The sequence below is a fragment of the Engystomops pustulosus genome, chromosome 10, assembly GCF_040894005.1.
Source record: "Engystomops pustulosus chromosome 10, aEngPut4.maternal, whole genome shotgun sequence".
NCBI classification, from domain to species: Eukaryota; Metazoa; Chordata; class Amphibia; order Anura; family Leptodactylidae; genus Engystomops; species Engystomops pustulosus.
Genome location: NC_092420.1, coordinates 89,133,646 through 89,148,506, shown reverse-complemented (window position 1 = coordinate 89,148,506; position 14,861 = coordinate 89,133,646). Strand labels below are relative to the sequence as shown.

General features: G+C 51.9%; 1 protein-coding gene across 2 annotated transcripts in view; it reads left to right on the top strand.

Annotated features, from left to right (window-relative positions):
- Positions 1-14,861, top strand: part of LOC140105153 (vitamin D3 hydroxylase-associated protein-like) — a 31,209-nt gene that overhangs the window by 9,463 nt on the left and 6,885 nt on the right. For both annotated transcript variants that reach the window (XM_072129084.1, XM_072129085.1), the window contains exons 2-6: positions 1,500-1,613; positions 3,034-3,177; positions 7,797-7,930; positions 8,039-8,245; positions 9,052-9,092. In XM_072129084.1, coding sequence (XP_071985185.1) covers positions 1,500-1,613; positions 3,034-3,177; positions 7,797-7,930; positions 8,039-8,245; positions 9,052-9,092 — 640 coding nt within the window. The remainder of the gene's footprint in view (positions 1-1,499; positions 1,614-3,033; positions 3,178-7,796; positions 7,931-8,038; positions 8,246-9,051; positions 9,093-14,861) is intronic.

Sequence of the window (14,861 nt, the reverse complement as noted above, 5' to 3'; positions counted from 1 at the left end):
GACCCCTCCGGTTGTTATACGGTGTATTATGTGGTGTGTGTCATGGACCCCTCCGGCTGTTATACGGTGTATTATGTGGTGTGTGTCATGGACCCCTCCGTCTGTTATACGGTGTATTATGTGGTGTGTGTGATGGACCCTTCCGGCTGTTATACGGTGTATTATGTGGTGTGTGTGATGGACCCTTCCGGCTGTTATACGGTGTATTATGTGGTGTGTGATGGACCCCTCTGGCTGTTATACAGTGTATTATGTGGTGTGTCATGGACCCCTCCGGCTGTTATACAGTGTATTATGTGGTGTGTGATGGACCCCTCTGGCTTTTATACGGTGTATTATGTGGTGTGTGATGGACCCCTCCGGCTGTTATACAGTGTATTATGTGGTGTGTGATGGACCCTTCCGGCTGTTATACAGTGTATTATGTGGTGTGTGTGATGGACCCTTCCGGCTGTTATACAGTGTATTATGTGGTGTGTGATGGACCCCTCCGGCTGTTATACAGTGTATTATGTGGTGTGTGATGGACCCTTCCGGCTGTTATACAGTGTATTATGTGGTGTGTGTGATGGACCCTTCCGGCTGTTATACGGTGTATTATGTGGTATGTGTGATGGACCCCTCCGGCTGTTATACAGGGTATTATGTGGTGTGTGATGGACCCCTCCGGCTGTTATACAGTGTATTATGTGGTGTGTGATGGACCCTTCCGGCTGTTATACGGTGTATTATGTGGTGTGTGATGGACCCCTCCGGCTGTTATACAGTGTATTATGTGGTGTGTGATGGACCCTTCCGGCAGTTATACGGTGTATTATGTGGTGTGTGTGATGGACCCCTCCGGCTGTTATACGGTGTATTATGTGGTGTGTGATGGACTCCTCCGGCTGTTATATGGTGTATTATGTGGTGTGTGTGATGGACCCTTCCGGCTGTTATACAGTGTATTATGTGGTGTGTGTGATGGACCCCTCCGGCTGTTATACAGTGTATTATGTGGTGTGTGTGATGGACCCCTCCGGCTGTTATACAGGGTATTATGTGGTGTGTGATGGACCCCTCCGGCTGTTATACAGTGTATTATGTGGTGTGTGATGGACTCCTCCGGCTGTTATACAGTGTATCTGGTGTGTGATGGACTCCTCCGGCTGTTATACAGTGTATTATGTGGTGTGTGATGGACTCCTCCGGCTGTTATACGGTGTATTATGTGGTGTGTGTTTGATACTTCCGGCTGTTATATAGTTTTATTCCTTTTTATGCCACTGCCCACCTTGACTATTCTCAGTAGGATGGATGATGATGATCAGACAGAGTGAACCATTGGTAGGATCAAGACACTGGCATCTTGTGGCAATAACGATGGCCTCTCCATTCCCCTGGGCGCTATGCTGTATAATATCAAGAGTATTGTGCACGTCCGGGAGGATGGTGGCCCCGGGCCCCTGTGGACCCCTCTCTGTGTAATTGATTATCTTTTTACAATCTGTGTCTTGCAGCACGGGGATGTTGACTCCAGCCGGATCCTCTCCCTCTCACTGCTGGAGCTGGTGGAGCAGCTGAAGAAGGGATCACTGAGCCCGGAGACTGTGCTCCATGTCTACATGGAAAAGGTGAGGAGCAAACACATCCCGCTCCTAAACCCCTTCCCATTTGACCTCTAGGGTATTGTTCCTAAGCCTCCCCCTCTTCCCTTCCAATGACTGAGGTAATGTCACTGCACCTACCCCTTCCGGTATGCTCTATGTGGTAATGTTTCCATGCTCACTCTCCTGGCCGGTCTATGAGGTAATGTCCCTGTGCCCAATCTATTGGCCCGGTCTATGAGGTAATGTACCTGTGCCCACACTCCTGGCTGGCCTATGGAGTAATGTCCCTGTGCCCAATCTATTGGCCCGGTCTATGAGGTAATGTCCCTGTGCCCAATCTATTGGCCCGGTCTATGAGGTAATGTCCCTGTGCCCAATCTATTGGCCCGGTCTATGAGGTAATGTCCCTGTGCCCAATCTATTGGCCCGGTCTATGAGGTAATGTCCCTGTGCCCAATCTATTGGCCCGGTCTATGAGGTAATGTACCTGTGCCCACACTCCTGGCTGGCCTATGGAGTAATGTTCCTGTGCCCGATCTATTGGCCCGGTCTATGAGGTAATGTCCCTGTGCCCAATCTATTGGCCCGGTCTATGAGGTAATGTCCCTATACCTACCCTCCTGCCTGGTTTATGGGGTAATGTCCCTGTGCCCACTATCCTGGCCACCGTATGAGGTAATGTCCCTGTTCTCACTCTCCTGGCCATCACTTGAGGTAATGTCCCTGCGCCCAATCTCCTGGCCGGCCTATTAGGTCATGTCTCCATGCCGACACTTCTGTGCACCCGTTGAGGTAATGTCCCCGTACCCACTCTCCTGGTCGGTCTATGAGGTAATGTTCCTGTGCCCACTCTCCAGGCCACCCTTTGAGGTAATGTCCCCCTGCCTATTGGCCTGGCTGATGTATGAGGTAATGTACCCATGCCCACTCTCCTGGCCGTTCTATGAGATAATGTTCCCGTGACCACCCTAGTGGCCGGCCTATGAGGTAATGTCCCTGTGCCCACTCTCCTGGCCGGTCTGTGAGGTAATGTCCTGGTGACCACCCTAATGGCCGGCCTATGAGGTAATGTCCCTGTGCCCACACTCCTGGCAGGCCTATGAGGTAATGTCCCTGTGCCCACACTCCTGGCCGGTCTATGAGGTAATGTCCCCGTGACCACACTCCTGGCCGGTCTATGAGGTAATGTCCCCGTGACCACACTCCTGGCCGGTCTATGAGGTAATGTCCCCGTGACCACTCTAGTGGCCGGCCTATGAGGTAATGTCCCTGTGCCCACACTCCTGGCCTGTCTATGAGGTAATGTGCCCATGTCCACTTTCCTGGGTACCGTATGAGGTAATGTCCCCGTACCCAAACCCCTGGCCGGTCTATGAGGCAGCATTCCCGCAATACTGATTGGCTGGAGATGATATAGTGATTCCTCCTTCTTACTATGATGAAGGCTTTGGAGGTGACCAAGGAGGTGAACTGTGTGACGGACTTCATGGCGGAGTGTGAAGCGCAGGTGCAGGAGCTGAAGAAGCAGCCAGTGAAGGGACTCCTCTATGGGGTGCCCATCTCCCTGAAGGACAATGTTGGATACAAGGTGAGAGTACTGTGGTGCCTTCTCCATTCTGTCTCCACATCCCATATCATACAGTTCTACAAACTTTCTGTATAGACCCTTAGACTCAGGTCAGGGAAGAAACTTAACTCCTTAAGGAAAACTTGTCTCTAAAGGCCACACATGGAGGAGTGTGGAGACTCCAGAATGTCCAGATAGACTTGACAGAAACTGCAGGACTTAAAACTTTCTTTGTTTGGGTATAACCATCCTTCTAGTGTGAATAAGCAGGAAACATTTTGAAATTGTATTTCGATTCACTGAGCAACTTGCTGCACACATGCAATCACAAGCTGACATTACACATCTGTTACCTATGTTATTATAAGATGGTTATTCCATCTATTTTACCTGTTATTCCATCTATGTTACCTATGTAGTTACATCTGTTAACTGTGTTATACTTACATTGTGTATCCTCTCCTGTATATAACCCCTCACGTGGCTTGTATCCTCTCCTGTATATAACCCCTCACATGGCTTGTATCCTCTCCTGTATATAACCCCTCACATGGCTTGTATCCTCTCCTGTATATAACCCTCTCACATGGCTTGTATCCTCTCCTGTATATAACCCCTCACATGGCTTGTATCCTCTCCAGTATATAACCCCCTCACATGGCTTGTGTCCTCTCCTGTATATAACCCCACACATGGCTTGTATCCTCTCCTGTATATAACCCCCTCACATGGCTTGTATCCTCTCCTGTATATAACCCCTCACATGGCTTGTGTCCTCTCCTGTATATAACCCCCTCACATGGCTTGTATCCTCTCCTGTATATAACCCCACACATGGCTTGTATCCTCTCCTGTATATAACCCCCTCACATGGCTTGTATCCTCTCCTGTATATAACCCCTCACATGGCTTGTATCCTCTCCTGTATATAACCCCTCACATGGCTTGTATCCTCTCCTGTATATAACCCCTCACATGGCTTGTGTCCTCTCCTGTATATAACCCCACACATGGCTTGTATCCTCTCCTGTATATAACCCCCTCACATGGCTTGTATCCTCTCCTGTATATAACCCCTCACATGGCTTGTGTCCTCTCGTGTATATAACCCCCTCACATGGCTTGTGTCCTCTCCTGTATATAACCCCTCACATGGCTTGTATCCTCTCCTGTATATAACCCCTCACATGGCTTGTATCCTCTCCTGTATATAACCCCTCACATGGCTTGTGTCCTCTCCTGTATATAACCCCTCACATGGCTTGTGTCCTCTCCTGTATATAAACCCCTCACATGGCTTGTATCCTCTCCTGTATATAACCCCTCACATGGCTTGTATCCTTTCCTGTATATAACCCCTCACATGGCTTGTATCCTCTCCTGTATATAACCCCTCACATGGCTTGTGTCCTCTCCTGTATATAACCCCTCACGTGGCTTGTATCCTCTCCTGTATATAACCCCTCACATGGCTTGTATCCTCTCCTGTATATAACCCCTCACATGGCTTGTGTCCTCTCCTGTATATAACCCCACACATGGCTTGTATCCTCTCCTGTATATAACCCCCTCACATGGCTTGTATCCTCTCCTGTACATAACCCCTCACATGGCTTGTGTCCTGTCCTGTATATACCCCCCTCACATGGCTTGTATCCTCTCCTGTATATAACCCCTCACGTGGCTTGTATCCTCTCCTGTATATAACCCCCTCACATGGCTTGTATCCTCTCCTGTATATAACCCCTCACATGGCTTGTGTCCTCTCCTGTATATAACCCCTCACATGGCTTGTATCCTCTCCTGTACATAACCCCTCACATGGCTAGTTTCCTGTCCTGTATATACCCCCCTCACATGGCTTGTATCCTCTCCTGTATATAACCCCTCACATGGCTTGTATCCTCTCTTGTATATAACCTCTCACATGGCTTGTATCCTCTCCTGTATATAACCCCCTCACATGGCTTGAGTCTTCTCCTGTATATAACCCCCTCACATGGCTTGTGTCCTCTCCTGTATATAACCCCCTCACATGGCTTGTGTCCTCTCCTGTATATAACCCCTCACATGGCTTGTATCCTCTCCTGCATATAACGCCCTCACATGGCTTGTATCCTCTCCTGTATATAACCCCCTCACATGGCTTGTGTCCTCTCCTGTATATAACACCCTCACATGGCTTGTATCCTCTCCTGTATATAACCCCCTCACATGGCTTGTGTCCTCTCCTGTATATAACCCCCTCACATGGCTTGTATCCTCTCCTGTATATAACCCCTCACTTGGCTTGTATCCTCTCCTGTATATAACCTCTCACATGGCTTGTGTCCTCTCCTGTATCTAACCACTCACATAGCTTGTGTCCTCTCCTGTATATTACCCCTTACATGGCTTGTGTCCTCTCCTGTATATTACCCCTTACATGGCTTGTGTCCTCTCCTGTATATAACCCCATCACATGGCTTGTATCCTCTCCTGTATATAACCCCTCACATGGCTTGTATTCTCTCCTGTATATAACCCCTCACATGGCTTGTATCCTCTCCTGTATATAACCCCCTCACATGGCTTGTATCCTCTCCTGTATATAACCCCTCACATGGCTTGTATCCTCTCCTGTATATAACCCCCTCACGTGGCTTGTATCCTCTCCTGTATATAACCCCCTCACTTGGCTTGTATCCTCTCCTGTATATAACCCCCTCACATGGCTTGTATCCTCTCCTGTATATAACCCCTCACATGGCCTGTTTCCTCTCCTGTATGTAACCCCCTCCCATGGCTTGTATCCTCTCCTGTATATAACCCCTCACATGGCTTGTATCCTCTCCTGTATATAACCCCTCACATGGCTTGTGTCCTCTCCTGTATATAACCCCTCACATGGCTTGTATCCTCTCCTGTATATAACCCCTCACATGGCTTGTGTCCTCTCCTGTATCTAACCACTCACATGGCTTGTATCCTGTCCTGTATATACCCCCCTCACATGGCTTGTATCCTCTCCTGTATATAACCCCTCACATGGCTTGTATCCTCTCTTGTATATAACCTCTCACATGGCTTGTATCCTCTCCTGTATATAACCCCCTCACATGGCTTGTGTCTTCTCCTGTATATAACCCCCTCACATGGCTTGTGTCCTCTCCTGTATATAACCCCTCACATGGCTTGTATCCTCTCCTGTATATAACCCCCTCACATGGCTTGTGTCCTCTCCTGTATATAACCCCTCACATGGCTTGTATCCTCTCCTGCATATAACGCCCTCACATGGCTTGTATCCTCTCCTGTATATAACCCCCTCACATGGCTTGTGTCCTCTCCTGTATATAACCCCCTCACATGGCTTGTATCCTCTCCTGTATATAACCCCTCACTTGGCTTGTATCCTCTCCTGTATATAACCTCTCACATGGCTTGTGTCCTCTCCTGTATCTAACCACTCGCATAGCTTGTGTCCTCTCCTGTATATTACCCCTTACATGGCTTGTGTCCTCTCCTGTATATTACCCCTTACATGGCTTGTGTCCTCTCCTGTATATAACCCCATCACATGGCTTGTATCCTCTCCTGTATATAACCCCTCACATGGCTTGTATTCTCTCCTGTATATAACCCCTCACATGGCTTGTATCCTCTCCTGTATATAACCCCCTCACATGGCTTGTATCCTCTCCTGTATATAACCCCTCACATGGCTTGTATCCTCTCCTGTATATAACCCCCTCACGTGGCTTGTATCCTCTCCTGTATATAACCCCCTCACTTGGCTTGTATCCTCTCCTGTATATAACCCCCTCACATGGCTTGTATCCTCTCCTGTATATAACCCCTCACATGGCCTGTTTCCTCTCCTGTATGTAACCCCCTCCCATGGCCTGTTTCCTCTCCTGTATATAACCCCCTCACATGGCTTGTATCCTCTCCTGTATATAACCCCTCACATGGCTTGTGTCCTCTCCTGTATATAACCCCTCACATGGCTTGTATCCTCTCCTGTATATAACCCCTCACATGGCTTGTATCCTCTCCTGTATATAACCCCCCTCACATGTCTTGTGTCCTCTCCTGTATATAACCCCTCACATGGCTTGTGTCATCTCCTGTATATAACCCTCACATGACTTGTATCCTCTCCTGTATATATCCCCTCACATGGCTTGTATCCTCTCCTGTATATAACCCCTCACATGGCTTGTGTCCTCTCCTGTATCTAACCACTCACATGGCTTGTATCCTCTCCTGTATATAACCCCCTCACATGGCTTGTATCCTCTCCTGTATATAACCCCTCACATGGCTTGTATCCTCTCCTGTATATAACCCCTCACATGGCTTGTGTCCTCTCCTGAATATATCGCAGAACGCAGGCTTCCCGGGCGTGCAGCTTCATGTCCGGCTACTCCATGCCCTGGTAGCCGCTTAAGAAAATTAACATATTAGGCTATCCTCACGTCCCATACATCCGCCTACTACTATCTTTATAGGTAGAATCGTGGTGGTAGATTCCCTTTAAGGATGAGGGGTGATGTCTGGGAGATGTGAGACAGTACCCTGGGCTCTGGCTTCACCCGGTGGAAAGGAATTGGGGATCTGTCTTCTACCCTTATAACTAGCCGTTTGCCTTGGTTCAGGGGCACAACTCTCACTGTGGCCTTGTCCACTTCCTGGGGGTCGATGAACCGGAGGACAGTGTGATTGTCCAGGTTCTGAAGAAGCAGGGAGCCATACCTTTCGTGAAGACCAATATCCCACAGTCCCTGATCAAGTAAGAGCAAGACGTCATCATTGCAGTGACGCGGCACATTGGCCTGGGGCCATATGCTGCTGGCGTGTGGAAAGTGTCATGGCCATCATGGCTTATCTCCTTCTACAGCTTTGACTGCAGTAACTCCATCTATGGTCAGACCCTGAACCCGCACAACCATAAGAAGACCTGTGGAGGCTCCAGCGGTGGCGAGGGGGCTCTGATCGCAGGTGGCGGCTCAATCCTTGGTGTTGGCACAGATGTTCTGGGAAGTATCCGGATGCCCTCAAGCTTCTGTGGGATCTGTGGATTCAGGCCTTCTGGAAACAGATTGACGTAAGCGAAGGAGGCAACTGAGAGGTGGCCCAGAGGATAGATACCCTGCCCCTTCATGTAATGGCAGGAAGAAGCATCTATTATCTCATTATAATACCCTAATTCGTTCTCTCCTCCTTCATTCCCTCCATAGAATGCTATCGTATCCCTCTGCCTCACCTTTCTTCTTCCTTTTACTTCACCCCCCAACCTTCTTCCTTGTTTTTGGCCCCCATCCCATTTGTTCCTTGTTCTTCCCCTCTCTCATCTCATCCCAACCTACTTTCTTTTTTACTCTTTCTGTCCCCCATATTTTTTGTTTGTTCTTTTCCTCTCACCCTTTTCCATTGTCTCCCCCCTATTTCCTCCTTGTTTTCCTCCTCTTTCATTTTCTCCTTTCTCTCCCCCCACTCTTCTTCCATGTTCTTTCTGTCCCCCCTGTTTTTTGCTGGTTTTCCCACTCTCTCACCCTTCTCCCACCACCCTTCTTCCTTGTTTTCCTCCTCTCACCCTTCTCCCTTGTCTCCCCCTGCCCTTCTTCCTTGTTCTCGTCCTCTCACCCTTCTCCCTTGTCTCCCCCTGCCCTTCTTCCTTGTTCTACTCCTCTTACCCTTCTCCCTTGCCTCCCCCCACCCTTTTTCCTTGTTCTCACCATTCTCCCTTGCCACCCCCACCCTTCTTCCTTGTTCTCCTCCTCCTCTCACCCTTCTCCTTTGTCTTCCCCACCCTTCTTCTTTGTTCTCCTCCTCTCACCCTTCTCCCTTGTCTCCCCCACCCTTCTCCCTTGTCTCCCCTTCTCTTGTAACTCTCTTCTGTTTCTTTTGCAGTAATCTTGGTGTTCTCAATCCAGTCAGTGGGATGAAGTCAGGTTTGTCATGTTTCTGGTGTCTTGGTTGCAGTTCAGGCTGTGGTTTCTCCTGTATGATGTCTCCACAGTTTTCAGTGTGATGAGTCTTTTAAGGATATTCCAGGGGTGTAACTACACCGGTAGCAGCTGCTACGGGGCACGCAGTATCAGGGGGCCCCTGCATCCAACCTTGTACAATAAAGAATGTAGGATATGCGCCATTATGTACATATTATGCAGAACATTGTACAGCATAATGGGGCACATATACCAAGGGCTGTGCGCCAGTCTTCTGTTGGACTTTTGCATGTTCTTTTACGTGCAAACTGCTTGCACAGGTGTCCTCCTTTGTACCCCCACCCTTCTTCCTTGTTCTCCTCCTCTCACCCTTGTGCCCCCACCCTTCTTCCTTGTTCTCCTCCTCTCACCCTTGTGCCCCCACCCTTCTTCCTTGTTCTCCTCCTCTCACCCTTGTCCCCCCACCCTTCTTCCTTGTTCTCCTCCTCTCACCCATGTCCCCCCACCCTTCTTCCTTGTTCTACTCTTTTCACCCTTGTCCCCCCACCCTTCATCCTTGTTCTCCTCCTCTCAGCCTTGTCCCCCCACCCTTCTTCCTTAATCTCCTCCTCTCACCCTTGTCCCCCCACCCTCTTCCTTGTTCTCCTCCTCTCACCCTTGTCCCCCCACCCTTCTTCCTTAATCTCCTCCTCTCACCCTTGTCCCCCCACCCTTCTTCCTTGTTCTCCTCCTCTCACCCTTGTCCCCCCACCCTTCTTCCTTGTTCTCCTCCTCTCACCCATGTCCCCCCACCCTTCTTCCTTGTTCTACTCTTTTCACCCTTGTCCCCCCACCCTTCATCCTTGTTCTCCTCCTCTCAGCCTTGTCCCCCCACCCTTCTTCCTTGTTCTCCTCCTCTCACCCTTGTCCCCCCATCCTTCTTCCTTGTTCTCCTCCTCTCACCCCTGTCCCCCCACCCTTCCTCCTTGTTCTCCTCCTCTCACCCTTGCCCCCCCACCCTTCTTCATTGTTCTCCTCCTTTCACCCTTGTCCCCTCCACCCTTCTTCCTTGTTCTCCTCCTCTCACCCTTGTCCCCCCATCCTTCTTCCTTGTTCTCCTCCTCTCACCCTTGTCCCCCCACCCTTCTTCCTTGTTCTCCTCCTCTCACCCTTGCCCCCCCCCACCCTTCTTCCTTATTCTCCTTCTCTCACCCTTGTCCCCCCACCCTTCTTCCTTGTTCTCCTCCTCTCACCCTTGTCCCCCCACCCTTCTTCCTTGTTCTCCTCCTCTCACCCTTGTCCCCCCACCCTTCTTCCTTGTTCTCCTCCTCTCACCCTTGTCCCCCCACCCTTCTTCCTTGTTCTCCTCCTCTCACCCATGTCCCCCCACCCTTCTTCCTTGTTCTCCTCTTCTCACCCTTGCCCCCCCCACCATTCTTCCTTATTCTCCTTCTCTCACCCTTGTCCCCCCACCCTTCTTCCTTGTTCTCCTCCTCTCACCCTTGTCCCCCCACCCTTCTTCCTTGTTCTCCTCCTCTCACCCTTGTCCCCCCACCCTTCTTCCCTGTTCTCCTCCTCTCACCCATGTCCCCCCACCCTTCTTCCTTGTTCTACTCTTTTCACCCTTGTCCCCCCACCCTTCATCCTTGTTCTCCTCCTCTCAGCCTTGTCCCCCCACCCTTCTTCCTTATTCTCCTCCTCTCACCCTTGTCCCCCCACCCTTCTTCCTTGTTCTCCTCCTCTCACCCTTGTCCCCCCACCCTTCTTCCGTGTTCTCCTCCTCTCACCCTTGTCCCCCCACCCTTCTTCCATGTTCTCCTCCTCTCACCCTTATCCCCGCCACCCTTCTTCCTTGTTCTCCTCCTCTCACCCTTGTCCCCCCACCCTTCTTCCTTGTTCTTCTCCTCTCACCCTTGTCCCCCCACCCTTCTTCCTTGTTCTCCTCCTCTCACCCTTGTCCCCCCATCCTTCTTCCTTGTTCTCCTCCTCTCACCCTTGTCCCCCCACCCTTCTTCATTGTTCTCCTCCTCTCACCCTTGCCCCCCCACCCTTCTTCATTGTTCTCCTCCTTTCACCCTTGTCCCCTCCACCCTTCTTCCTTGTTCTCCTCCTCTCACCCTTGTCCCCCCATCCTTCTTCCTTGTTCTCCTCCTCTCACCCTTGTCCCCCCACCCTTCTTCCTTGTTCTCCTCTTCTCACCCTTGCCCCCCCCACCCTTCTTCCTTATTCTACTTCTCTCACCCTTGTCCCCCCACCCTTCTTCCTTGTTCTCCTCCTCTCACCCTTGTCCCCCCACCCTTCTTCCTTGTTCTCCTCCTCTCACCCTTGTCCCCCCACCCTTCTTCCTTGTTCTCCTCCTCTCACCCTTGTCCCCCCACCCTTCTTCCTTGTTCTCCTCCTCTCACCCATGTCCCCCCACCCTTCTTCCTTGTTCTACTCTTTTCACCCTTGTCCCCCCACCCTTCATCCTTGTTCTCCTCCTCTCAGCCTTGTCCCCCCACCCTTCTTCCTTATTCTCCTCCTCTCACCCTTGTCCCCCCACCCTTCTTCCTTGTTCTCCTCCTCTCACCCTTGTCCCCCCACCCTTCTTCCTTGTTCTCCTCCTCTCACCCTTGTCCCCCCACCCTTCTTCCTTGTTCTCCTCCTCTCACTCTTGTCCCCCCACCCTTCTTCCTTGTTCTCCTCTTTTCACCCTTTTCCCCCCACCCTTCTTCCTTGTTCTCCTCCTCTCACCTTGTCCCCCCACCCTTCATCCTTGTTCTCCTCCTCTCAGCCTTGTCCCCCCCATCCCTCTTTCTTGTTCTCCTCTTTTCACCCTTGTCCCCCCACCCTTCTTCCTTGTTCTCCTCCTCTCACCTTGTCCCCCCACCCTTCATCCTTGTTCTCCTCCTCTCAGCCTTGTCCCCGCCACCCTTCTTCCTTGTTCTCCTCCTCTCACCCTTATGGTCCCACCCTTCTTCCTTGTTCTCCTCCTCTCACCCTTGTCCCCCCACCCTTCTTCCTTGTTCTCCTCCTCTCACCCTTGTCCCCCCACCCTTCTTCCGTGTTCTCCTCCTCTCACCCTTGTCCCCGCCACCCTTCTTCCATGTTCTCCTCCTCTCACCCTTGTCCCCGCCACCCTCCTTCCATGTTCTCCTCCTTTCACCCTTGTCCCCCCACCCTTCTTCCTTGTTCTCCTCCTCTCACCTTGTCCCCCCACCCTTCATCCTTGTTCTCCTCCTCTCAGCCTTGTCCCCGCCACCCTTCTTCCTTGTTCTCCTCCTCTTACCCTTGTGGCCCCACCCTTCTTCCTTGTTTTCCTCCTTTCACCCTTGTCCCCCCACCCTTTTTCCTTTTTATCCTCCTCTCACCCTTGTCCCCCCACCCTTCTTCCTTGTTCTCCTCCTCTCACCCTTGTCCCCCCACCCTTCTTCCTTGTTCTCCTCCTCTCACCCTTGTCCCCGCCACCCTTCTTCCTTGTTCTCCTCCTCTCACCCTTGTCCCCCCACCCTTCTTCCCTGTTCTCCTCCTCTCACCCTTGTCCCCTCCACCCTTCTTACTTGTTCTCTTCCTCTCACCCTTGTCCCCGGCACCCTCCTTCCATGTTCTCCTCCTTTCACCCTTGTCCCCCCTTCCTTCTTCCTTGTTCTCCTCCTCTCACCCTTGTCCCCCATCCTTCTTCTATGTTCTCCTCCTCTCACCCTTGTCCCCTCCACCCTTCTTCCTTGTTCTCCTCCTCTCACCCTTGTCCCCTCCACCCTTCTTCCATGTTCTCCTCCTCTCACCCTTGTCCCGCCACCCTTCTTCCATGTTCTCCTCCTTTCACCCTTGTCCCCGCCACCCTTCTTCCTTGTTTTCCTCCTCTCACCCTTGTCCCCGCCACCCTTCTTCCTTGTTCTCCTCCTTTCACCCTTGTCCCCGCCACCCTTCTTCCTTGTTCTCCTCCTCTTACCCTTGTCCCCGCCACCCTTCTTCCATGTTCTCCTCCTTTCACCCTTGTCCCCCCACCCTTCTTCCTTGTTCTCCTCCTCTCACCCTTGTCCCCCATCCTTCTTCTATGTTCTCCTCCTCTCACCCTTGTCCCCTCCACCCTTCTTCCTTGTTCTCCTCCTCTCACCCTTGTCCCCTCCACCCTTCTTCCATGTTCTCCTCCTCTCACCCTTGTCCCGCCACCCTTCTTCCATGTTCTCCTCCTTTCACCCTTGTCCCCGCCACCCTTCTTCCTTGTTTTCCTCCTCTCACCCTTGTCCCCGCCACCCTTCTTCCTTGTTCTCCTCCTTTCACCCTTGTCCCCGCCACCCTTCTTCCTTGTTCTCCTCCTCTTACCCTTGTCCCCGCCACCCTTCTTCCATGTTCTCCTCCTTTCACCCTTGTCCCCCCACCCTTCTTCCTTGTTCTCCTCCTCTCACCCTTATCCCCCCATCCTTCTTCCTTGTTCTCCTCCTCTCACCCTTGTCCCCCCACCCTTCTTCCGTGTTCTCCTCCTCTCACCCTTGTCCCCCCACCCTTCTTCCTTGTTCTCCTCCTCTCACCCTTGTCCCCGCCACCCTTCTTCCTTGTCCTCCTTTCACCCTTGTCCCCCCACCCTTCTTCCTTGTTCTCCTCCTCTCACCCTTGTCCCCCCACCCTTCTTCCTTGTTCTCCTCACCCTTGTCCCCCCACCCTTCTTCCTTGTTCTCCTCCTCTCACCCTTGTCCCCCCACCCTTCTTCCTTGTTCTCCTCCTCTCACCCTTGTCCCCACCACCCTTCTTCCTTGTCCTCCTTTCACCCTTGTCCCCCCACCCTTCTTCCTTGTTCTCCTCCTCTCACCCTTGTCCCCCCACCCTTCTTCCTTGTTCTCCTCACCCTTGTCCCCCCACCCTTCTTCCTTGTTCTCCTCCTCTTAGCCTTGTCCCCGCCACCCTTCTTCCATGTTCTCTTCCTTTCACCCTTGTCCCCCCACCCTTCTTCCTTGTTCTCCTCCTCTCACCCTTGTGCCCCCACCCTTCTTCCTTGTTCTCCTCCTTTCACCCTCGTCCCCCCACCCTTCTTCCTTGTTCTCCTCCTCTCACCCTTGTCCCCCATCCTTCTTCTATGTTCTCCTCCTCTCACCCTTGTCCCCTCCACCCTTCTTCCTTGTTCTCCTCCTCTCACCCTTGTCCCCTCCACCCTTCTTCCATGTTCTCCTCCTCTCACCCTTGTCCCGCCACCCTTCTTCCATGTTCTCCTCCTTTCACCCTTGTCCCCGCCACCCTTCTTCCTTGTTCTCCTCCTCTTACCCTTGTCCCCGCCACCCTTCTTCCATGTTCTCCTCCTTTCACCCTTGTCCCCCCACCCTTCTTCCTTGTTCTCCTCCTCTCACCCTTATCCCCCCATCCTTCTTCCTTGTTCTCCTCCTCTCACCCTTGTCCCCCCACCCTTCTTCCGTGTTCTCCTCCTCTCACCCTTGTCCCCCCACCCTTCTTCCTTGTTCTCCTCCTCTCACCCTTGTCCCCGCCACCCTTCTTCCTTGTCCTCCTTTCACCCTTGTCCCCCCACCCTTCTTCCTTGTTCTCCTCCTCTCACCCTTGTCCCCCCACCCTTCTTCCTTGTTCTCCTCACCCTTGTCCCCCCACCCTTCTTCCTTGTTCTCCTCCTCTCACCCTTGTCCCCCCACCCTTCTTCCTTGTTCTCCTCCTCTCACCCTTGTCCCCGCCACCCTTCTTCCTTGTCCTCCTTTCACCCTTGTCCCCCCACCCTTCTTCCTTGTTCTCCTCCTCTCACCCTTGTCCCCCCACCCTACTTCCTTGTTCTCCTCACCCTTGTCCCCCCACCCTTCTTCCTTGTTCTCCTCC